We start from the raw sequence: 25,985 nt of genomic DNA, 5'->3' as shown, positions 1-25,985 counted from the left end.
GCCCTCCAGGGCTTTAAAGCATTTTAATGCTGTAGATATGCCCATTATCATGACTGTGTACATAACCGACTGTACACACTAAGAATTAGCATATCACTTATAGATATGGAAGCACTACACAAACGTGTTAATGGAAGAACTATTTTTTTGTGAATTTGGCAGTATGCAGGCAGTCAGTAGTGCAAGCTTTGGGACCGTTTCTATCTCAGATATAATTCATATTTAAATGTTGTTATGCTTCTTCTCTTCTGGTAATTGTGTTTGCACTTCCTGGTTACTCTTGAAAGTGGATTCACTGAAGCGTTATGTTGATAGCTGTCTGGTAATCGCTAATTACAAAGACGGGCACATACACAGACTCTCACACTCGTTCATACACACAAGCTCACACATAAATGAGCTGAGCTTGTAATAGGGTCCCTGGCTATTATTCACTGATATCCTGGCAAATATGTGTACTCACACTGCGTAATGGTACTCTTCTGAAGCATCTGTATCAATATATGTAGATTTCTGAAGTGATACTTAAAAGCTTCGAATGGACTTGGTATTCAGCATCATAAAAATTAATTTAAGAGCATATTTTTATAGTACTGTGTAACACAGATGCTAATGTTATAACAACCTGTTACACACTAAAAATACCTTATTTTAAACTTTAACTTTGTACCAACACAGCACAGCATAAATATATTCTGCATCTTTCAACACCTGATGATTACAAGTACGCTGTTTCCTGAAGTCTTCACTAAGACCAAAACATGCAGGCTGTTGATGTAATTTTGGACATCAATCATTTGGAAATTGACTGCTGCGTGGCAGGTAGCATAGTTTTTATTTTCTGCCTTGTGGCTATAGCAGGGATGTCCCCGGGTACTTATAGCACCTTTCATTGTCGAAATTCTGCAATGCAGTGTTAAAGTGTCAAATACTCATCTATACTAAAACTATTATTGGATTAATGCTTATTTACAGTTACAATTAGTGTTTGTATTAAAGTATTAATACAAACACTGCTAGCTTTGTCTCCTCTAGCTTGCGCTTAGCTTGATGCTGCAGGCAGGCAGGCCACACAGCCCCTCCCCTCACTAGCAGCTCAACACTTCTGCAATAGCACAACAAATTTGCAGTGTCTGTCTCTATGAAAAGGTTATTACTGAAGTATTAAGCAGTTATCATAATCGTCAATGTTAGCTGTTTAACTATTAACAACTACCTGAGAGCTGCATTAGCCATGTGTTAAAATATTATTCAGAAATTGAAAAGCAGGTATGGCAAATTAGTAAAATGACCAAGTGTATAATATCAAAATCTTTGTCATCCCCCCTCCATGGTATCAAAAATAATATGGTATCGGTGTCATGCTTGAAATTATAGAATCGTGACAACGCATTAGGGATTTATGAGGATTTAATAAGTGCAGATTTATACATATTTTTTGACAGAAGTTTGTTTTGGGGGGAAACCTCATCTGATGCTGTTGGAAAGAGGGGGTTGTACTTTGTCTTGCTCAAACATTGTTCTGGTTTCATGATACAGATAGTACACTCTATCATGACAGATGTTGTGCAAATGATAGACAAAGTGCTATGTCAAAGTTAGCAAACGACAGAAAACAGGCTAGGAATTTTTTAAAGTTTAACATTTAATATTCTCATTTTGCTGCAGTAAAAATAAATGAAAGAAAACAAACCACAAAGCTGTGAGATGTGATGGAGGGAGGAACTGCTGCACAGTGTCAAAGTTGGTCTGTTCCGAGTCATAATGTAGCAAACTGGGTGTGTGTTACAGAGAAAGCGATCCCTCAGGGTGATTCAGTGTACGATTGGTTGTGAAGTGAGTGATGATAATGACCTCTCCTCTGCGTGCAGTGCAGTGAGAGTAATTCCTTTCACTTTGTCAATTTATCTGTGTGTTTCTTTACCGCCTTTCCTTCTCATCTCTTGGCAAATTTAAATGAGGAAGTAACCTATATCCCTAGCTCACAGTGAGGCATAGAAACTGGATTTTTCTATAAGCTCCCAAATGTAGTGTCTTATGTGTGGGTGAGAAAGAGAACACTGATCATTATGATGTAGTATTTATATAAGAAATATACGCTATTCTTAAGATATATAACTTTTAGGATGTAAGCCACCTAATAAAGCAACGATTTGATAGCTTCATCTTATCATTTTTGCAGTAGTTTGTTTCCAAAAATCTGTTGAACAGTTTTTTCTTTTTATTTATTTTTTCTTTTATTTTTCTTTGATAAACATAGTACATGCCAAAATGTGAGGACCTAAATACCAGGCATGCAGACAGATGAAGATAAAGTTTAAGAAGTGAACCTTTAATTTGGCTGAGTAGGGAGTCCAAGGACAGGATTATGCTCAGTCAATGAAGTGAGCAAAGTAAAAGAGGCAGTAACAAAAGATAAAATGTTGGACTGAAAATGATGACATGTTTAGTGCAGATGGCACTGGCTGCCCTCCATGTCAGTCACTGGGGGTCCATCAGATGAAATTATACAGCATGGGACCAATTAAAGTTGGAGCTGAAACTCTGTCTCGAGATGATATTATATTTGCATAATAAATACAAATCTACAATGCACAGATTTGTTACATCCGTGCAAACCTAAACTCATTTCCTAATGTACATAATTTATATTAAATAGTACTTATCAAGAAGGGAATCGCAGTTAATGTACTAACAATTTGAATCTATAATAACCATAAGGCAGCCATCAGGAGCTCTTCCAGCCTTTTGCCGTAGCTTAAAACAAGGTCATTGCTGCAATTAACTTGCCATTCAAAGAGCAGTTATTCACAAAATACCTTTGTTTCCACTGAACTTAAGCTTCAGGCATTTGTATGTTATCTATTCATTTATTCCCTAGAATATAATTCGAGTTTTAAAGCTGCATTTTATAAGTATTGTACTCTTCGCAGGATCGTGAAGCTGCCCTTTACAAACAAAACATCACCATCCTTAGAAAGAACATCTATTTTTAACCTCCTCATCTTTCTCAATAAGCACATTTGTGAAGCAGTCATTCCTGCATAAATCTTAGTCAGCCCCCACAAATCAGAATCACAGCTGGTTTTCATACCTGTGATGATATGTTATAGAGGAGAGGTGAAATTATTATAGCTAAAGTGAATCTGATTAATCCATGTTGGTACGTCTTTTGAGGCCTATTTAACGAAGCATGCAGTACAATGCAAAAGTCTTGATCCACCCATCTTTTCTTCATATGATGAGATAAAAATGGGAAATGGGTGAAGCAATTTATTGAAAAGTGCAAGCGTAAAAAGAATTACATTGCACACAGCACAACAGAGCTGACCAAATCCAACATGCTTGAAAGTAAATATTTGGTATGATCATCTTTATACATAGTCGGAACTTATGATTTCTTTAGTGTTCAGGAATAGTTCTCCAGGCTTCTTGAAGGACTGACTGCCTTTGTTATGCTCTCTGTCAGGAGAACCGAGAGTTGAGATCTTTTTGTTGTTGTTGTTTTGTACCCAGGTGTGCATGGCATTGGCAGTATGTTTGGGACCATTGCCGTGCTGACAAATGAATCTGTTGTCAATCAGGTGCTTTTCCGATTGTGCTGGCGCATCAAAATCTGACGTTACTTTTGTCTGTTCATAATTCCATCAATTTTGATAAGATCCCCAACATCACTGGCTACAATAGAGCCCCCAAGCAATGGCCGTGTTTCACAGATGGCTGCAGACACTCTCTGTTGTGCCACTCTCCTGAGCTCCAAAGATTTCGAATATATCATAGTATAAGACCTGTTGCCACTGATTTTCAGTCCACTCGTGTAATTTGGCATACTTCAGCCTTCTGTCCTTGTTTGCCTCCCTTGAAATGTCTTTTGCCAACCACCCTTTCACTGATGACGCTTCAGTGAACAGTTGATGGACCCACTGAAGGGCCAGATGTATCTCTCAGGTCTTTGTTCGAGGATTTTTGTAAAGGACATCTGTAGCTGTCCGTCTGCTGTCCTTTGTTGCACTTGTTGAATGATGCATAGATCAGTGTTAAGTGGCTTAGCAAACAAAAAAGAAAAAAAATCCCTCTGAAAATGTTCAGGTACGAGGACTGGACTGAAAATGAGTGAAGAAGCAGCCAAAGTCCAAGAAAAAACTGAAAGAACTTCAGAAAGCCTGGAGGACTATTTTTCAAGTCGGCTTTTAAAATAAAAGTCTCACTCCTTGGCAGCAAAATGTAAAGAAATGAGGCATGGCTCCAGAGTTATCCACAGTGCCCTATCCAACCTCATGTCTATCAACACTGACTTTATATCTTTCATGATCTTTCTGTTGACTCGCTCGTGTCTTAGCTCATGCTCTCATCCTCTTCTATATCCTCTACCTGTGTTGTTCCTCCCCCTCCTTATTTCTTGCTTTCCTGCAGTGACATTTGTGGGGGTGATTATAGATGGTTGTCCCATCCCTGAAGAGCTGTGTGTCATCAGAGTTACTTCCATCTGAGTGACTGGCCATGAAGTGTCAGAGGAGTGGACAGATGGATGGATGGTTGAGGGTTAGAGACCTAGAGAAACAATCTTTCACTCTGTTGAACCCAAAAGTGCTAAGCTTCATTGGCCTGTGACAGGTTTCCCAATAAAAATTGAAGTCTACTACCCCTACAGATATTTTTACCAGGCATTATCGTTTCTGGCCACTGTAGTAATACAGGCGTTTTTCATAGTGAAGCTTGTCTATAAATGTGAATTGTTAAATTTGATGAAATAACTCTCCTTCCCACACATTCTTTATAGATGCAGTGAATATAATGAATGATATAATGACTGAATATATTATTAGAAGCAGAACAGCATTTTGATCATATTGTGTGCCACACATTTGGATTTAAGGGAGGAAAGACATAAACTGTAAAGTGTAATAGTTCACTTGTATCACTTAGCAAGGTTTGGTGAAGTCATATTTTTTAATGTATCCTTTATTTAATGAAGTAAAGGAATACTAAAATATTTAAGAATTGTGTAATAATATAATCTAATTCTTGATGAATCATTTTGTCTTTTAAAAACAGTGGGACATGGTCACGATTTTTCTTAGATGTGTTCAAATATGACAAATAATAAAGAGGGAAAAGTCTGGCAATAGACTAACTAGATAGTAACTAGATAGTGGCAGTTATTATTGCTATGCAATAATTTAAAGAAACTAAAACAACTAAACAGTTAACAAATGTTCGGACTGTGAAACACTTTATAACTCTGTTTTGAAGCATCCTATACAAATAAAGTTTTTATTATTATTTTTACTATTACCCCACGTCTCCACTTATGTCAGCTGGGACATACTTCAGCCCCTGCAACCTTGAATTAGATAAGCAGTTAACAAAACAGACTGATGGATGATAATCAACATCATTTCTTTATGTAGTCACGCTTTTTCATTGTTGCATAATAACCAATGACGAGGTGTCAAACAAAATGTTTATTTGCTGTATTCTTAATCTCCTGTTGAACCCATTCAAGAACACTGTCCATTTTACGACTATGTTTCTCTTTTTGCTGTATGTGTGCGGGCTTACTCAAACCCGTACACACACATAGACAATGAATGCACTGCTTCCTGTAGGTGAATTCTGCACTTCAGGAGGTAAATGCACCACAATCCCTTGTGGTGCATTTACCTACTTAGGCAGGATTACTTAGACTATACGCATACAATTAGAGAGGAGTGTGTCTTTAAGTGGAAGCCCATCTCTCACTGCTTCGTATTTCAGTCTCCCTCTATCTTTCTCTTTGTCTCACTTCCCCCTTTTTTCGATAGAATCTTCCTGTTATAAAAACAGAAATAGGAATGTGAATCTTTTTTTTAAAAGCATTTTATGGACCACAAATTAAAAACAAGTTTCGTTGTAAATATTTATTTTATCTCAGCTGAGTCCACTCACTAAATTAATCTTAGTTTATGGTGCATGTAGTTTACACATACAATAAAAATCCTGTTTTACAAAGCACATGTTCATATAAATTTTCATAAACAGTGATTATTTAATGCTATTTCTTACTTTCAGAAATGGTTGAGCTTATCAGGTATTTAAAGGCTGTGAGCTGTGGCTCGCTGACCTGACGTGACACGGACTGCCATCATCACAAATCTTTGTGTCTGTCACTCCTCAGACCATCTCTGATAATCCATCCATCACACATAACTTCACAAGAGCACTCAGTTCCACTCAATAAGCTCCCGTCCGACCCTTATAGGCTTTAATAATCCAGAGAGAGCTGGTCCTCTTATCAGAGGACGTGACTATTCAGACCAAGAACTGACCTTCCCGCCTGACCTAGATGCTTCATGTGCATGCATGTGCACTCTGTGATTATTTGCGCATACAGAAAGCCCATCATTCTGTGTGTTTGTGCACATGTGGGACTGTGGTATGAGCCAGAGAGGAAGGCAGGGGAGCTGATGGAGAGATCAGACAGTCTTCTCACTGCACAGCATCTGCTTAGAAAATATCACTTCCTCTCACTGTTTATCCATCTCTTTTCTTGCTGAGAGAAATTTACCTCCACCTCACGTGCCAACTTTAGCATCATCTTTCTCAGTCAGAAATGACCCCGGCCTGCAAAGGAGAAGAATTTGCATTTAGCTTACTGCAAGCGCACGCGAGCATGTGTGTTCTCTCATAGCACTTATTAAAGCTCTTTCTTTAATGTGTGCAAACCCAGCTTTTTCTTTCTGTTGCATATATAATAGCTGATGGTGGTATCATCAGAGACAGACCAGCTTGACTAAATGGGAGCAGCAAATTGACTGTAGTATTAGGAGTGAGGGGCCTCTATCAGGAAATATAATAGGATCCCATTAAAGAAAGCTTGCAGATGAATATGATTAGGTTTTCTTTCCTTCTAATGGGAACATCTTCTGAAGAGGGGAGGAGATGAAATGTTGTGCAGTGATAGGGCCTTTGTACCACTGATAGGATTGTTATTGCCTAATTTGGGTAGAAAGGCCATTAAAGTTCTTGGAAGGGACGATAAATGTTCTCTGTAAGTATACTCTCAGTTATGGCTGTGGACCATCGCTGTGTGTGGGCAGTGCTTTACTTTGTAGATGAAAAAGCATCCCTTAACTTAAATGCCTTCATATCAGGCTTGTTTTGCCGAAATCTGTGACTAATGAGTATGAGGTTTCATCTTGAATTTCATCTCCCTCGCCGAAATAAACCGAATGGCTTTTCTGTGTGTGTGTTTATGGTTAATGTGCGCATATGTATTGCCGCTGTGCTTTTCTTACTCGGACCAACAGACTGCGACAGAAGTGTTTCATTAGATTATAAAATGACTATCGTAAGCACAACATTTTAAGCAGATTATTGTTCATTGTAGAAAAGCCTCCTGTGCACTCTTTGCAAGTCCTCAAATAACAACCAGTGCCTTTGTGTGTGATCTCTCAAAGAGGACTGCTGTAACGAGAGTTATTTGGCTATATTTTGTAGATTATCTGTCTTGGGAGTGCTTTAAAGGTATTGACAGGGTTCTTCTCTTTACTGCATCTCTACACAGATTGTCTTATTTTAGTAAGCTGATGTGTGAAAACATGTGTGTATGTATATGACTAATAGCAGTAACAAGTTGACTGACTAGGGTCTATAGGGTCCCATAACACCTCAACTGCATCAGCACCATGTGCTGATAGTATCTATGTAAATGTATCTGCTAATAGTAATCGAAGTGAAAATAGACTTTCCAGAAAATGATTCAAATACACTGTGTGTATTTATCTGTAGTAGAAGCAGTGCCCTTACAACAGTGTAAAAGGACTCCACTTAATACTCCAAGTAATGATTAGATGTAACATAACAAGTAGTACATTAACTGGCCACTTTATTTGTTAAGCATTCCTGGGTATGGCCCCATGCTTTTAAAACGGCATTAATCCTTCATGGCATATTATCAACGATGACTCCTCGTAAAACAGATGTTGGAGATTTGTTAGCTGCACATCCATTATGTGAATCTTCTGTTCCTCCACATCCCAAAGGTGCTCTATTGGACTGAGATGTTCTCAATGTGGAGGTAATTTGAGTACTGTAAACTGTAAAACCATGAGCTTTGTAACCTGGCGAGTTATCCTCCTGGAAGCATCCATCAGAAGATACACTGTGGTCATAAAGGTTGGACAATTCTCGGGAAGGCTGTTATATCTGAATGATGCTCAGTAAGTACTAAGGAGCCCAAAGTGTGCCAAGAAACTATCCTTCATACCATTACACCAGCAGTCTGAACCACTGATACTAGGCAGGTTGAATCTAAACTTTTATGTAGTTTACACAAAATTTTAACCCTAACATCTAAATAACACAGAGGCAAAAAAGACTGGATGTGGTGTTCTCGTTCAAGATTTGATATGTTCTGCATTCAGAGATGCTCTTCTGTGTGACTTAGTTAGAACAAGTGATTGTGGCCTTTCTATCCCTGCCATGCAGGAGCGAGCTGAGGTTTGATTTCCCAATGGGCAGGTAAGCTTTTGATACTTAGATGTTCATTGGGAGTGACCAGGATGGACAGGACTGGAAATAACACAGCTCAGGTTGAGTTTGAAGACAAAGTACGAGAGCCAAGGAAGATTTGAAAATGGACATGGTTTAGACAAGGCCAAAGAAGCGATAGTGCTTATACTGGTCAAAGGATGTTGGATATGGAGCTTACAGGTAGGAGGAAAAGAGAAAGGCCACAGAGGAGATTCATGGATGTAGTGAAGGACTTACAGAGGGTTGGTGTGACAGAGGAGGATGCTAGGGATTGGGTAAGATGGAGTCAGATGACTCGCTGTGGAAACAGCCACAAGAAGAAGAGCAGTTGCCTTCCTATCAGCTCAAAGCAGTCTGGCTATTTTCCTCAGGCATCAACAAGGGATTTTTGCCCAGAGAACTGCTGCTCAGTGGATATTTTGTCTTTTTGGACTATACTCTGTAAACCCCAGAGATGGAGGTGCAGGAAAATCCCAGCAAATCTGCAGTTTCTGTAATACTCAGACCAACAGCCATGACAAGTTCAAAGTCACCTAAAATCGCCCTTCTTCCCTATCTTCTGATCCTGGCTTTGATCTGAAGTCAGAGCAGGTTGTCTGGACCACATCTACACGCCTGAAACCATTGAGCTGCTTCCACGTGATTGGTTGATTAGAAATTGACATTAGTGGGCAACTGAACAGATGTGTTCAGACTAACGTACTTATAGTGTAATTTAGTTTGGCGTGTGTGTGTGTGTGTGTGTGTGTGTGTGTGTGTGTGTGTGTGTGTGTGTGTGTGTGTGTGTGTGTGTGTGTGTGTGTGTGTGTGTGTGTGTGTGTGTGTGGGGACACACCTGTGTTATGTTCTTTGCATAAGCTATGTTCAGTACTTTCAAATGTTAGCCTGTTGCTCTGGAGCAGGGGTGTCAAACTCAAATACACAGTGGGCCAAAATTCAAAACTGGAACAAAGTCGCGGGCTAACATTAATACTTATTGAAAGAAAAATCTTCCTCCAGATTTAAGAATGAATCTCTTCTTATGGACTCAAACAAGTTTTGCTGAAAAACTGAATATGGAACAAGCAAAGCTTAATACTAAACAATATATATATTAGCTGTATAATACCAGTAGGCCAGCTCTAATAGTAATTTGGTATGGCTTCGTGGGCCAAATGTAATTAGGCTGCGGGCCAAATTTGGCCCGCGGGCCAGAGTTTGACACCTATGCTCTAGAGCTAACTTGTCTTTAACAAGTACTGGTAGGTGGTTTAGTGACCACATACACACACCGTATTTATGCATCAGTTTTGTGTAAGTACAGTACATTAGTGTGATTACTGCACAGGAATAGCTTGACTGTGCTTTACCACAAATGCCATGCTCTTGACTATAAAGAAAAACAAATAAATAAAGGTTAAATATAAAGAAAAAGTCTTTTCAAAGTTTTATGTGTAGGCTTAGCTGGATCAGGTCTAATGAATTCAGTCAAACTTGTTGTTTAGCTGGAAAACAAGAACAAATTACTTGCTCTTTTTACTCATGAATAAGAAATGAACACCATTAAAAATAAAGGTTGCTTTCCCAGCTTAAGTTGTGTTTTCTTTAGCTTTTGAATTTATTCTCTTCTATATTTTTCATCCTTTCATTCTTTATTCTTACAGCATGGCTTCTTCACTGGGAAAAAAGGGGGAGATTTAATATAGTTATTGTAGTGTTGTCTCTCTTTGAACTGAAGATGAAATTGCTTTTGACTTGCAAATATTTCAGACTGAATTGGGCTAAATGACTTTTGGGAAATGTCCCCGGCATACAGTGTCCTCCTCTTTCTCCTCTCTAAAGGTTAATAGTATCTGCTCTCAGTGAATGAGTCAGTGGACTTTACTGTGCCGTTCAGTGACAGACGAGGTTTGGTTGGAGCGTCTCTTTTTCTCCCTTCGGGTGGAATAGAGTCAGCAGGCCAAGTCTTGTTCTGGTGGGCATTGATACATGCAGCATAGAGAAGCCTTTAGAGAAGATGAAAGCAGTGGAAGAATGAATAGCCGGCAAATTAAAATAAATTGAACATGAAATACAGTAGCATGTGCTTCTGTGGGATTTGAATGAATGACCTCAAGTCGGCTGTGCTTGACTAGAAAGTTGAGCTACTGCAGACAGATTTTATTAAATGCAATAGGTGTTTTACTAAATTAATTAACTCTTTCTCCTTGTCGCTTTCCGCAGGTACGGAGACATGGTTCCTAAGACGATCGCGGGGAAGATCTTTGGTTCAATCTGCTCTCTGAGCGGGGTGCTGGTAATTGCCCTGCCTGTCCCTGTCATCGTGTCCAACTTTAGCCGCATCTATCACCAGAACCAGAGAGCAGACAAGCGGCGGGCGCAGAAGGTACAGGTGAACACAGTTTTATTCCTCTTCAGCGGGGTCCCAGAGGGTTGGATCTCCAGACCTCCAGCCCACAGGGGAGCTCTGACATCTCTCTCACCCCTCAGAGGAGGGGAGGACTCCACAGGGTTCAGGTCATCCCTTTAAGATTAACGTGTTTGTATAATTTACATTGACTGACAGTATTTTCACATTAGCAGTAGTATGCAGTACCCACTGCTCCCAGTGAGTATTGTCAAACTTTAATAGTCTGTCTGATATGCAAACTGAAATTCTCTATTTCTCCATTAACTTAATAAATAGATTCACTTTGGGGGGATTCTTTCCTCCAGAGTATTTATATCTTCACTCGTCTTTTTGTGCAACATTAAGTAGATATTATCATGCTCCTGCAGGTCAGTGACCTCCTTACACTGGATAAAATTACCCTTCCCTAAATCTCATACAAGGCATTTCAGTCCTGCGAAGCTGTTTTTCCCCCCACAGCTGCATTTATTTACCTTTATGAACGTCCCGTATTTGATTTAAACTCTAATGTCATTTTCCGCATGGCAGTTTGGCCTTTGCTGTATATCATGATAAATTATGAAAGAGGAGGGGTTATACTTTTTCAGTTTCGATAGCCCTAGGAGTAAGTTTGTCAGGCCAAATTGTTTTATGAGTCATTTCATTTTTAGAGTCCAGTCACAGCACAACTTCTTTTCTGTGTTGCCTCTTGGATGTTTGTAGCTGTTTTTCCTGGAGCGAGGAGTTCAGCCACCCAGTCACATGCATCCTCTGGGGGATCCTGTCTGTCCCTCTGTCTTCGATTCCTCTCCACAAATGGTTTTTTTTCTTCTTTTAAATAAATGTAGCAAGTCTCTGACTTTCATAATTGATCTGTGGACAGGCTAAGGTTGTTGAGTGTATTTAATATGGTAGCCATATGTAGGCCAATTTCATAAGCCACCTAGGGTCAGAAAACAGTTTTGGAACATCTGGTATAATATCCCTCATTAACTCAGAGGTCTCGAACAGCCACTGCAAAGTTTTCCCTCAGGACAGCCGCAGTGCTGCTGAGTGAAAACGTGCGAGACTGGCCAAGCAAACGTGACTGTAATAATCTCGATTTTACAAATTTCGCAGCGATCACATCGCCTCAAAGTTAGGCTCTGGCTCCAAATGTTACTTTGCAAACTCTTTCGACAGGCGTCACGGTGATGTAAGGGGTTGTGACACGTAAAATGCTGCAAGAATCAGAATAGGACATTGTCTGGATTTTTCTTTTCTTACATGAAGCACGCTGAGAGATAGGATGTGTCAGCCAGGTTTGGATTAGACTGCCTGAGCAGAGCATGAGAGTGACAAGAGACACAGGGCGACCGCTCGCTCCTGGTCAATTACTGCGCTATTCTCACATCAGCTCAAATCAGCACAATGGGACATTACATGGAGTTTATGTTAGGGGACTAGAAGGTTAAGGACTGTTTAGCGTCTGATCTGACAACACTGGCCTTTAGCATTCTCACATGTACTTTAACAGGTAGTGCATAGAAAGGATCGTGGCTGGAGTCCAAACAAAGGGGCAAATGTGTGAAAACGTTTAGAGATTTTTGCCTGCTCCTTTATTCAGAAGGATTCGTCACCGTGGCAGGTTTGGCAGATTTTTATGCCAGATGCAATTCCTGACATAATTCCAAAGGGATTAATTTCTCCGCCTGGGAAAAGAATCAATTAAATCAAACTTTTAAATCTGTTTACATTTTAAGGTTTTTGTAATAATGGTCATTGTAACAAATGATAAGATTGACTTTGATGTTGCCTTGTTTAAACTCTGGGAAGTGTTATTCACTTGGCTGTATCATTAATAACACATTTATTATGGCAGTATTAACAGATCGATTATATAAACACCAGACAAAAATCATTTTCCATCTCTAACGCCAAACTTCTGCATTAGTATGAGATTTATTAACATAAATAAAGGCTCTGGGTGCAACATACAATATAAAACTTTCATAAAGTATTATTGTTATTATGATTAGTGACACCAGAGTGAAAATTAAACATCTTACGGTTGGTGAATCCTGCTCCCATTGTGAAACAAATCTGATCAAATCACAAAAATTCGGTCCTAAAGACAAAGATTATTTGACTTTTTGTGCATTTGAATTATCAATATTATAGTAATTTGAGGGTGAAAAAGCAAGATTTTCAGAGGTTTTAAAGCCACGTTAATGAGTTTTTTCATTGCCCCCTGGATATCCATGGCCTGCATTAATTTTATGTTCACCCAGGATGAGCTCTTATTATTATGTAAAATATCAGTTCCCTCAAGCCAAAGTAGTCCTTTAAATCCACAAGCTAAATGTTATCATTACTCAAATCTCATCCAAAAACCCAATCCTAAATCCTAAGATACCCTGTCAGAGAAGTGAATATCAGCATTTTCCCCTCTTTGCATAATTTTCTCTTTCAGTCCGTCCTTGTGAGATTTCACCCTTGTAAGTATAGCAATAAAAAACACTCAAAAACAGATTTATAGAAATTTTAATGGTAGATGGTTTAAAGATCCTGTCTAGCCCGGTCTTTAGACCTTTATAAAATCGTGATGTATCTGTGAGCGAAACTGGGTAGCAGCATCGGCTGGCTCACAAACAAAACTGGGCCAGTAATCATAGTCTGCGGGCAAAGCTGACCATTTCTATTCTCGTGAGATAGATAGTGGTTTATTTGGAGCTGGCAAACATACAGTGCACACACTGACACATATTTTCAGAGTCCATTCCTTTCTCTCATCACTGCCATTCACACCTCTCCAACTAAGGCTTTTTCCCTCACACCCTTCACTTGTTTGTTAGACCTTTTCACTCATCTCTACTCCCCTGCCTCCATCCATTACCACTAACCCCTCCCTGTCCCCCTTTTTTTTCTCACCCTCTCTGTGATTAATGCAATCCATCTCAGCACACATTCTCTAAATCTGTTTAAAGTTCTGCAACTGTGGGCTGCCCACCACTAGGGCTGCCACGATTAGTCGACTAGTCACGATTACGTCGACTATCAAAATCGTCGACGACTGATTTAATAGTCGACGCGTCATTTGAAGCTTTGTAAGATCCCAAAAGCAGGAATAAGTAGCAGGATTTAAGAGTGTAATAACGGACTGAAACAGAAGATGGCAGCACTGCATGTACAAGGATGCCAGCTGCCGTTAAACCCCGAAGAAGAAGAAACTGTGTCCCAGAATTCATAGCGCGGCCCAGCGCAGTTGTCAACAATGGCGGCAGCTAGTTAGTTTTAATGTTACTCTTATTATTCTTTCTGGGTCACAAAATAAACGTTTAACATATTTTCAGGCGAGAATGTAGCTGTGTAAACCTCAAATATCTGCTCAGTTTATCAAGACACCACATATTTTCAAAAGCGCTCCGACGTTTTCGGAGGCGTCTGTTACCCGCTAGCTCGATAGCTAGCCGGGGGCCATGAGAGCACCGGACTCCCGGCAGATCGTTTTCAAACCCACCGCCCTACTCAGGTTAAACATATACAAGTCACTTAGATAACTTAAAAATGTTATTGTTTGGCTTTTTTCAGTATTTTATTTGTTCCTGAGTAAATCGGCTGAGTTTATTAAACTCCACCGAAACAATCTGCACATTTAATTAGAATTCAATTAACTATCATCTTGTCTTTATTTTTAGTTAGCACAGACCTTAAACACTTAAAGCTGTAAGCTAATGATAGTTATATAAGAGCAGATGCTGCTGGTGCAATAAGCTGTACTTTTACGTTCAATGGATGATGATCTGATTAGTCGACTAATCGCAAAAATAATCGGTGACTAGTCGACTATCAAAATAATCGTTTGTGGCAGCCCTACCCACCACCCAGTCTTAACTAACTGTAAGCTTGTCTGCTGAGCAAGCCTCCGTGGTGACATGACCGCAGGTGCAAGGATGAAAAGAGACAAAGAGAAGATGGAAGGATGGCTGAAAAGTCAGAAAATTAGCCAGAAAAGCAGTTTGAGAGGATGAAATGTATAGGTGAGGAAAAGAGAAAAGAAGAGGAGCAGTGAGGAGGAAGGCCAGAGGGTGAGCAGGGGAAGCAGAGGGAGCATAGGCAGAGGGTAGAGCTGGAGGCAGTGTTTGTCCCGACGCTGTGTTCTTTCCTGAAATAGCTATTACCCAGATAAGATAAGATAAGATTGTGGAGGTAAGCATCAACGACACAGCTCTCAGTTCTCACTCCTTCTTTATTCGTCTCCAACATCAACTGCGCATATCGCGCCACAAAACACAGGAACACACTTCCTCTACACTGGGTGTGAGTGGAGCCCTCTAGTGGTCCACCACACATGCCCCCCCCCCCCCCCCCCCCCCCCCCCCCGAACACCCAGCAGAACTAGTCCAGGACCCGGGGCTTAAGCAAACGGCCGGAGCGGCTGAACTGGGGGGGTGGGGAACTGACAGAGGGCAACCCAGCCCGGGAGCGAGGCTGGCACTGGCGGTCAGAAAAAGCTGAAGACAACTCGGACTCCGTTGATTTCGGGTCGCTCCTGGGGGAAAAAACAGAATCCATCAGCCCGGTGGCAGGTGGGCGGCCGCGGCGAGGGGCCTGGGCCGGGACCACCTGATCCTCTTGCATAACATGTGCAGGCTTAAGTCTGTCAACAGAGACAACTTCCTGCCGACCGCCAAAGTCCAAAACGAAATGTTTGTTGCCTGGTTTAAGAACCCTGAATGGCCCGTCATATGGTGGACGCAGCGGAGTCCTATGGGCATCGTGCCTGACGAAAACGAAACGAGCAGAGTCCAATGAACTCGGAACAAAGGTGTCAGGCAGGCAGTGGTGCACAGGACCAGGAACAGGAAATGAGTTTCTTGGGGGGCGAAAAGGCAACAAAGAGGTATCAAAACATGGGGGAGGGCTCTCAGGTAAGAATTCCCCGGGGACCCGGAGAGGCTGGCCGAGGACCAGTTCAGCCGGGGAAACCCCGAGGTCTTCTTTAACCGCGCTACGCAAACCCAGCAAAACCCACGGAAGACGTTCGACCCAGTCGCCACTTGTCAAGGAAGCACGGAGCGCGGCCTTAAGTGACCGGTGAAACCGTTCGCACATCCCATTAGCTTGCGGGTGGTATGCTGTGGTGCGGTGGACCTTGACTCCCAGGCCGTCAGCCATAGCAGACCAAAGCTCGGAAACAAACTGGGGGCCCCTGTCCGAGGTAATGTCAGCAGGGGGGCCGAAACGTGAAACCCACGTTGACAAAAATGCCCTGGCCACCGTCGCCGCTGTCGTGGACGCCAGGGGTACCGCCTCCGGCCACCTGGTTGTGCGGTCCACCACAGTCAAAAGGTGCGTGAAACCCTGTGACTGCGGCAAGGGACCAACCAGGTCCACATGAACGTGATCGAAACGCCTACCCGGGACACGGAAAGGCTCGAGGGGTGCCTGTGTGTGCCGGTGGATTTTCGAGCGTTGGCATGGGATACAAACCGCCGCCCATTCTTTCACCGTCTTGCGAAGGCCCGGCCAAACAAACCTGGCGCTGACCAGCTTGACCGAGGCCCGGACGCCGGGATGAGAGAGGGCATGCACCGAGTCAAAAACACGACGACGCCACGAAAGGGGAACCACCGGGCGGGGGCGGCCGGTGGAAACGTCGCAAAGAAGGCGCGGACCGCCGTCCCACACCGGGGTGTCCTCCAGCACGAGGCCCGTTTTTGTTGACTGAAGGGCAAGGACGTCCGGGTCAGCACGTTGCTCGGCGGCCATGGCAGCGTAGTCGATGCCGACATACACCGGAGAAACCAACACACGTGAGAGACAGTCAGCGACGTGATTGGACTTACCAGCCACATGCTGAATGTCTGTGGTAAACTCAGAAATGGCCGCCAACTGGCGCTGCTGGCGTGCGCTCCATGGGTCAGAGACCTTGGACATCGCAAACGTCAAAGGTTTGTGGTCAACGTACGCAGCAAAGTTGCGACCCTCGAGGAAAAAACGAAAATGCCGTGTTGCGAGGTGCAGGGCCAGCAACTCCCTGTCAAAAACACTGTACTTGCGTTCAGCATCCCGGAGCGTACGACTGAAAAAGGCGAGCGGTTGCCAGAGACCTGAAACCCGCTGTTCCAACACTCCGCCCACTGCCACGTCCGAGGCGTCGGTGGTCAACGCGATCTCCGCCGACGGAAGCGGGTGGGCCAGCAGGGCGGCGTCAGCCAGCGCAGACTTGGCTGCGGAAAACGCACGGACGCGTTCAGGCAGCCAGTCAACCGGATCTTTGGCTGTTTTACCTTTTAAGGCAGCATAGAGTGGCTGTAGCAGGTGGGCAGCTCTGGGGAGAAAGCGGTTGTAAAAATTTATCATCCCCAAGAACTCCTGCAACGCTTTAACCGACGTGGGACGCGGGAGAGCCGAAACGGCCTGGACTCTGTCGGGCAACGGAACCACACCTTCAGCGGAAATGCGGTGCCCGAGGAAATCCAGAACAGGCAACCCAAACTGGCACTTGGAAGGGTTGATGATCAGGCCGTGCGCTTCCAAACGCTGGAAAACCTGGCGCAGATGGGACTCGTGCTGGCTCGCTGAGCAGCTGGCCACCAATATATCGTCCAGATAAACAAAAACGAACGGCAGCCCACGCAAAACTGAGTCCATCAGCCGCTGAAAGGTCTGGGCGGCACCTTTCAGGCCAAACGGCATGCGCAAAAACTCGAACAAGCCGAAGGGGGTAATGACAGCGGTTTTAGGAACGTCTTCGGGGCGCACGGGAACCTGGTGATACCCCCGCACCAAGTCAATTTTAGAAAAAATCGACGTTCCGGCAAGATTGGCAGAAAAATCCTGAATGTGGGGGATGGGGTAACGGTCATTCTCCGTGGCATTATTTAAACGGCGGAAATCTCCGCATGGCCGCCACCGACCGTCCGATTTGGGCACCATGTGAAGCGGAGAGGCCCATGCACTGTTCGAACGCTGTACAATGCCAAGGCGCTCCATGGCTGCAAACTCTTCCCGAGCGACGGACAATTTCGCGGGGTCGAGGCGGCGCGCGCGAACACCGGGGGCCCGACCGTGGGAATATAATGCTCAACCCCATGCTTCGTTACCGAAATTAGCGACAGACAGCGATGGAAACTCTAAAAGCAAACGCTGAAAAGCATCCCCGGAGGTCACTACATTAGCCCGAATCAGGGGCTCGGCGGCCCGAGTAAAACAGGGTAGCGAAGAAAACGAGAGAGCATCGATTAAACGTCTGTTAGCGACATCGACAAGTAGTCCATGAGCACACAGGAAATCAGCACCCAAAATAGGTACAGAGCTAGCAGCAACAACAAAGTTCCACTGGAAATCCCGGCCATGAAAACAAACAGTCACCAACCTTTCCCCAAACGTTTTGATGGGAGAGCCGTTAGCTGCAATGAGCTGCGGCCCACAGTTCGCTGCTAGTCCGTCGGCAGCGGTAGGGGGAAGGAGGCTCTTCTGGGAGCCGGAGTCCACGAGAAAACGTCTCCCGGAGCGCGAGTCCTCTATGAAGAGCAGCCTTTCTGTATTGCCAGCGGTCGCGGCTGCTACGGCGCGCTGGCGGGTCCGTTTCCCTGGGCCGTGAAAGCGCAAGGCGGCAGGCAGCGACGCGCTCTGTCGCCAAAACGCTGATGGTAGAAACAGATGCTCTTTCCGCGGTGCCGGCGTGTAGCAATCCCTGCCGTCAGCAAGGGGGCGGATGCTCCGGGGGAGGCAGGTGGAGGCGTGGAAGGTGCCGCCGGCGTGTCCGTAGCCAGGGCGTGAACGTCGAAAGTGCGGCTAGCCAGGAGAATGCGATCCGCTTCTTCAGCCAGGGAGCGATAATCCTTCGCAGGCAGAAGCGGAGAGTTCGCGAGGACAGCTCTCACGGCGGCCGGTAGTTGGCGAAGGAAGAGGTGCACGAAGAGGAAACCACCGTCATCCGGCCCGAGCAACGATAGCATGTTCTCCATGAGCTCAAGCGCGGTACCGCCACCCAAGCCTGACAGGTTGAGGAGCTTTTCGGCTCGTTCGGCGTCGGAGAGGGCATAGCGCCGAAGAAGCAGCTCTTTGAGGGCGGCGTATTTCCCTTGGGCGGGTGGGTCCCGGAGGAGCGCCATCGCGCGACGGGTGGCCAGCGGGTCGAGCGAGGCCACCACATGGTGATACTTCGTGTCGTCAGCCGAGATGCCGCGAAGGGCGAACTGAGCCTCCACGTGTACTTAAGCAAACGGGGGGTCATGGAGCCAAAAGTCCGGCAGTTTCAGCGCCACAGCGAACGTAGCTGCAACAGGAGGCGGAGGTCCGGCGGCCGCTGATGCATCCATAGCAGAGTGTGCGTTATCTACGGCCCGTTGCATGCTCGAGTCAGGGGTCACCAATGTGGAGGTAAGCATCAACGACACAGCTCTCAGTTCTCACTCCTTCTTTATTCGTCTCCAACATCAACTGCGCATATCGCGCCACAAAACACAGGAACACACTTCCTCTACACTGGGTGTGAGTGGAGCCCTCTAGTGGTCCACCACAAGATAACCTTTATTAGTCCCACACGTGGGAAATTTGTTTTGTCACAGCAGGAAGTGGACAGTGCAAAAGTTATGAGGCAAAAATTAGAATACAATAAGAATAAATACAGTACACAACTGTACAGAATAGAATAAAATAAAATACTATATACAGTAGAATAAAATAAAATAACTATACAATAAGATAAAAATAGAATACAAATACAAATACTATATACAACTGAGTAAAAATACAACGATGACAGAAAGGATTATTGCATTTAGTATTATTGCATATGATGAGATGATAAGATGAGATGCTTGCTGGAAGGAAGGTGTATGTCTGTTTGCATATGTGCACATCCACATCTGTATGCATATACGTGCATGTCTGGGTGCAAAAGCCATATTTCCTGTCAGGCGTTAATCTGAGTGACCTTAGCTGTTCTCTGAGCTGCATTGTGGTGCAGTGTCCCGAACATCACCCAGTACAAGACCCCCATAGTACCCACCAACAGACCACTGTAGCATGACAGTGCTGTTCTCATTAACTAGTACTAAATGACTCCTTCAGGCACTTGATATCTCTTTGGCTTGCCTGCTGTGAGGTCAGCGATTTGCTCAAGCACCCCTACATCCCATAGACAGCTTTTCTCCTTTTTATAACAGCATGACTAAAAAGTCTTATCAGTGCTTTCATAATGATATTGCACCTGGATGCTTTAATCCTCAAGAGAGTTATTACTATGGTAAAATCAAGGTCTAAGTGCCAAAGATGATGATAGATTTGCATATTTTTTTTGAGCATTTAGGAGATGCAGTCTGCACCATCCCTGCCTTTAATTAGCACATGGGATTAAGTGTTGCTCAGCATTTAAGCTTTTGTTCTCAAAATCAATGGAGTATCTCCTGAATTACATATTGTGCAAGCTTTAGTGGGAGATGTTGTTGAGATGATTTCACGTTCCCAGATAGTGTTTAAATAAGGCCGCCTTTCCTGCCTGCCTTGTAAATAGAGTCCCAGAGAGCAGCCATTTGGCTTTTCTACCTTTAAAACCCGCCTTCCAGCCAAATGGCTGGTAGGTGTTTAGCTAGGGTTTAGCTTCAGCCAAGTGGAAGCTAGTCATTCATATGTAAATTAGGTTGTTACCTGAGAATTCTGGAGGGGAGTGGGGGTGTGTGAATGAGGGAGGGGGGGGGCTGCTAAAAGCTGTGAACTTCCTTTTGTGTTCGTCTTGATGCATTCTCAATCATCCAGGGAAATAAATCTCCAAAAGTCACCAACTTGGAGTGGTTAGTTTCCTGAGCCACAAGGAAACTTGGAGTGTTTCAGTTTGCCATCTTAGGGACAAATCAACACACATGGGTGTATTTCCTTTGTTGCTGAGATTTATTGAAAAACAGTACAAAAAACCAACCATTTGTACACATATTTACAAATAATAATAAAAAGTGAGTGAGTACATTTCAACATTTTCAGCAATCACTCACAATCCTGGCACTGCCATGGTATCTGTAGTCTGCATTTACCACATGTGTATCTGTAGCAGTGAACACATCGCACTAAAGAATGTAGCATCATGGGCAGTGTAGTCCGTGTTGCAGGGAGAATGGACTGCCATACACGTTATGGGTCTGGGAGCGCGAGGAGGGAGAAAAAGGGGAGTGGAAAGGTACGAGTTGTCATCGAGGAAAAACGGGAGCTGGAAGCATGTAAATATAATAATAACCACTGCAGCCAAGAAGAGAGCCTGACGAGCCCAGTTGTAAGTAAGCTATTAAGACTCGACTGTACACCGTGTTCGTGTTTTCCTCCGAAAACAATAAGTTCCGTTGGAGCAGCCTTTCAACGCCTCTCTCTGTCTCTGCTAGCAAAGTTGACCCACACAACAAAGTAAAGCTATTTTTCGGCTACGAGCCGACAGGGACCCCGCCGTATTAGTCAGAGGTCCCTTTACTACAGTTCGGAGTCGCGGACCTTCAGTAATAGTAATAAATCACACAGCAATAGTACATTCATGTTGTTGTAAAAAGCACGATAATATATTAAGTAATCCAAAGTATTCAGAATACGTTACTGTCATTGAGTAACGTAATGGAATACGTTACAGAATACATTTTGGGGCATGTATTCTGTAATGGAATACATTTTAAAAGTAACCTTCCCAACACTGGCTGTGTTTTAATATCAATGTACTGTACTCACTTCCAGCTGAATATAATTGTTCTCGCACTCTATCAGCATGCCTGTAGTTTAGGAGCTACAGCAGGTCATCTACTAATTGGGAGGCTGGTCGTTCAATCCCTGGCTGCTCCAGTCCGCATGCCAAAGTCTCCTGGGCAACATACTAACCCCAAGTTGATGCTTCGTTGCAGCATCAGAGTATGAATGTGTGTTAATCTAAGTTAGGTGTGCTTGTATGAATGTGTGACTGAGACATGTAGAATAAAGCTCTTTACGAGGGTAACTTTGCTACAAACACCATGATTAAAATTTTAAAATCATCTTTATTTGTTTTATACTGGAACTTGGTTCAGCCTGAAACTAGCCTTTTTAGCTTGTCTCGCAGTAAGTCCATTTCAGCTGACTGTCTTTTGACTTACTGCCCCTCACAGGGAAACTAGGAATGTAGAGTAGTCCAAGGAATGAGCTTTTGTTTTTAGCCTGCTCTCAAAAGGTATGTACACGTATATACACTGACCTAATTATTTGAAACTTTGACCTGTTTAATATGAGCATCAATCTCTGTAACTGTATACATGACTAGCTAGATCATAAGTGAAGGAAAGGTGTTTCCAGTTTAGGTTAAACGCTTAAATGATAAGAGATGATACACCCGATGGCAGCATTGTTGGCAACCTGGTGATTAGCTGTAGCAACTCGGGATTTTACTGACCTTTTTAAGAACTGCTACTGACATGTTTCCTGCACATTAGATTGCCATCGAGCCATCTGTCACTTAATAAAGATGTTATCCTCAGCAGATGATGAATAGTTCTCATTGTATAGACGACTCTGTCACTGCTTTTCACAAGTCTGATTTCTAATGTCCAACTAGAGCCATTAATTACTTATGCATGCTATATCCTTTAACAGCCCGTTACTGCCATCTATGTAATATGTAGTGTTCTTAACTGCAAATGACATATGACCTTCTCTGTCATTTAACCAACCATTTAGCAAGTGTTACTGGTCATTTACTATAGCAAAATGTCATTTCCTCCACATTTATTATCAGCAAATGGTTATGTTTCACAGAAAATCTGTTCTTCCTCAGATCATTTCTTAGAATAAGGCTGTGTTTAACTGAGAGTAAAATAGGATAGCCATTTGAGATTAGCTTTTGCAGTACTTACACGACAAAGAGAGAGCAGATGGGGGGACAGGGAGGAGGAGGAATTATTAAGGAGAGGAAGTGCGTTTTCCAGCATCTGCTGTCCTCTTCGTATCTTTCTCTGCCTTCGCCCCCACCACCACCACCACATCTAGGTGCTTTTTTGCTCTTGTCATACCCCCCTGTTCGCATCCATCTTCATTCGAGTCTAATTGTTAGCTGTTCTGGGCTCCCATTACAATTAGCCATCCATCTGGGTGGTGGCAGAGAGACAGCCCCTGATCTATCTTACCGCACAAAGCAAAGATGCATGAGGATGCCACTAGTTGCTGTATGTGGCACAGGAAGCACACAGCTGAGACACAGACATTAGCTTGTCTATTCTGCCTCCCTCTAGTCTCCAGTGTCACCGTTTCTGTCCTGCATCAGTTTTCAGTCGCCTCCTAACGGGATCAAAAATCAGAGTCTGGTCTACAGCGGTTGCATTAGTTCTTCTCTGTGATCATTTGCATGAAGGTATTAGTATCCTTAGGTAGGACAAATTACAATTTCAGATATAACATGCCTGGAGGAGGGGAAGGTTTAAATGAAGAAACACAAAGGCCAAGTGACACAGAATGGAAAAAGGACAAAGGAATTAAACTAGCTTAACTTTTAAATGTACCCTTGGTATTCTCCTAGATTCCCCTGTGGCTCTGTGAATAATCTCCCTACTTCCTGTCAAATGTACTTGAAGCCATTTTATACCTACATACTACGAGTTACTGTAAAAGCTACTGCAAAGCTACTATACTCAAAAGACCAAATTAAATGTGTAGAAACTCAGTAGAATGAAGCCTTGTGTGATTATTTCAAGCAGTTTATGAGGATTAGTGGCATTAACAATTGTTTTCGCTCTCTGTCCTGGTCGTTGTGTCCTTGGGCAAGACACTTCACCTACCGCCTACTGGTGTTGGCCAGAGGGGTCGATGTGGCAGCTTCTGTCAGTCTGCCCCAGGGCAGCTGTGGCTACACCTGTAGCTGCCTCCACCAGTGTGTGAATGTGAGAGTGAATGAATAGTGGCATTGTAAAGCACTTTGGGTGCCTTGAAAAGCGCTATATAAATCCAATCCATTATTATTATCCATTATTCATATGTAAATGAGATTCCCAATGTTTATTTCTCCAGTATGATCCCTGTTTCTGTGACATTTCAGGTTTTTTTCTGTGTTTTATCACTTTGGCTGCAAAGTAGTTCAAGTTGAACCAGCTGTCTTCAAACTTAGTGGGTATTAAAATTGCTACGTTGCCGTTTATGAGTATTAAACTGGCTTCAGGCTAACATGGCAGAAACAAAACAAACCGTCCCACTCACTCCCTCCTGCTGGCTCCCACTCCCTGTAGTCTAAATCATCTCACTATTGTTTTTAGCACGCACTCAGAAGGTTGAAGTCAAAAGGTGGAGATGACTTCTGGCTGAGAGTGTTTTGCCCTTCTAGACAATCAATAAAGTCGTCTGCACGTTGCAAGAAGACAGACCAATGCTGATGGGAGACTTCACCGAGGAGGTCAAGAGTGCTGTTGTGAATTATGTCCTTAATAAAAAAAAAAAGAAAACATCAGCATCACAGCAGCCTGTACAGTGGAGCCATACCTTTCTTTATAAAGAGGCGGTAATCCGGGCTTAGCAAAGGTATTTTGCCTCTGAGTAGTGTTAGTCTGGGGTTAAGCTGTCTTTGCTACAGATATCTGGGTAGAGTTATCACAGGCCTTGATTTCCTTGGAATCAATCTCCCAGAGAGTGTCCTGTCTCTGCCGAGTCCCTAATGGATTTTCTAACAGTCAGGGTTTTTTTCTTCTAAATTTCACATGTATTTGCTCTCTGGCTCTCTTGCTGTGTTTGTCTCTGTCGCTTTTCCTCTTTGCGTATGTGTTATCATACAGCAACATACCTCAGAGGAAGTAAAGGACTTCTTTCCTTGTGGCAGGAATGTCAGCATGTGTAAAGGCAACTCTTCAGATGAGTGGCAGCTGCAAAACAGAATAAGAGTCTTACACAGTTATATATATATATATATATATATATATATATATATATATATATATATATATACGCGTGTGTGCTTCCTCATCAGATGGTCTCCTTTTTCACTTGCATGGTTCCAAGGCTGGCCTGAGGCAGAACCTAATCTGGTCTCATAGCTCGATTGCTCCACTTTTCACTTAGCCAGTTACTATACAGGCAGTCTAGCAAGGCTGTAACTCACAAGGTGCCATGAATTTTTTAACTTTCACATTCAAGTAAAAGATGAACTTCTGAAAAAACGCACTGGCACTGCTCAGTGGAGCATTTCACGGGCCCTGAGTGGATATGCAGCGTTTTTTAATCATTTGAGGATATGCCAGGTTAGATCCGTCAGCTGGCAACAAATTGTGTAAAATGGAGTGTTTTGCTGGCTTGCATCCTATAACTATAATCTTTAAAGTGTGATTGATCCTAAATTAGGGCAACGTGGCAGAAAGGAGGAAAACAAAGAGTAAAAAAGGATGCTTGGATCAGTTTATTGGCCTCTGGGTGTGTGGAAACATCTGGACTCTTTCAGTCAGCAGTATTGAACATCAGTATTCTGGCAAGTGTTAAAATATGTTGGATTTCTGAAAGCTACTGTTTTCCCCTGGGTTGATGCATTTAAAGTTAAAGTGGAATTAAATTGCATTTTGTCTACTACAGCGACCGTATCTGCTCTGTAAATCGCATGAGAAGTTTATAGCTTATACTTTTTTGGTTTCACAACAGCACCCACTGTCTGTGCATTAATCCCTCTGAATGCTACATATTTACTATCTGCAAAGATGGATAACCTGTTTCCATACAGTCGAATCAAATTGTTTGGTCTTAAACCATATTTGCATAGAGCAAAAGGGTTTCTCGTATATAGATGGTTATATAGCAACCTGCTAGAAACTACAATAGCTACGGTTGTTGAATAAAAGCCTTAGTTTTCCTGCTAAGGCCTGCGTGACTGACAGACAATAACACACAACCTGTACCGTAGCTTCCTAAACAAACATGCACCTAGAAAGATTTTCCTTCTAGGGTCATTTTGCAGGTTCGGGACTAGGTAGCATGTCAGTTACTGCACATTAACCACCATGTATGTGTATCTGCATCTGTTTAGACAGAGTTTGGTCCTTGCTTTTACTACCAACGCTAACAATTGTCCCTCTGTGGCTTGCAAACTGTGTCACTAGGCTGGTCACTCCTACAGACATTGACATGGCCCTCCAGCTAACAATGA

General features: G+C 43.2%; 1 protein-coding gene across 4 annotated transcripts in view; it reads left to right on the top strand.

Moving 5' to 3' along the window:
* Window positions 1-25,985, top strand: part of kcnd3 (potassium voltage-gated channel, Shal-related subfamily, member 3) — a 120,984-nt gene that overhangs the window by 80,966 nt on the left and 14,033 nt on the right. For all 4 annotated transcript variants that reach the window (XM_004558896.3, XM_004558892.3, XM_076878853.1 and 1 more), the window contains exon 4: window positions 10,717-10,885. In XM_004558896.3, coding sequence (XP_004558953.1) covers window positions 10,717-10,885 — 169 coding nt within the window. The remainder of the gene's footprint in view (window positions 1-10,716; window positions 10,886-25,985) is intronic.

This window comes from Maylandia zebra, linkage group LG20, assembly GCF_041146795.1.
Source record: "Maylandia zebra isolate NMK-2024a linkage group LG20, Mzebra_GT3a, whole genome shotgun sequence".
NCBI classification, from domain to species: Eukaryota; Metazoa; Chordata; class Actinopteri; order Cichliformes; family Cichlidae; genus Maylandia; species Maylandia zebra.
The sequence above is the reverse complement of the archived record's forward strand: the minus strand, read 5'-3'. Positions and strand labels throughout refer to the sequence as shown.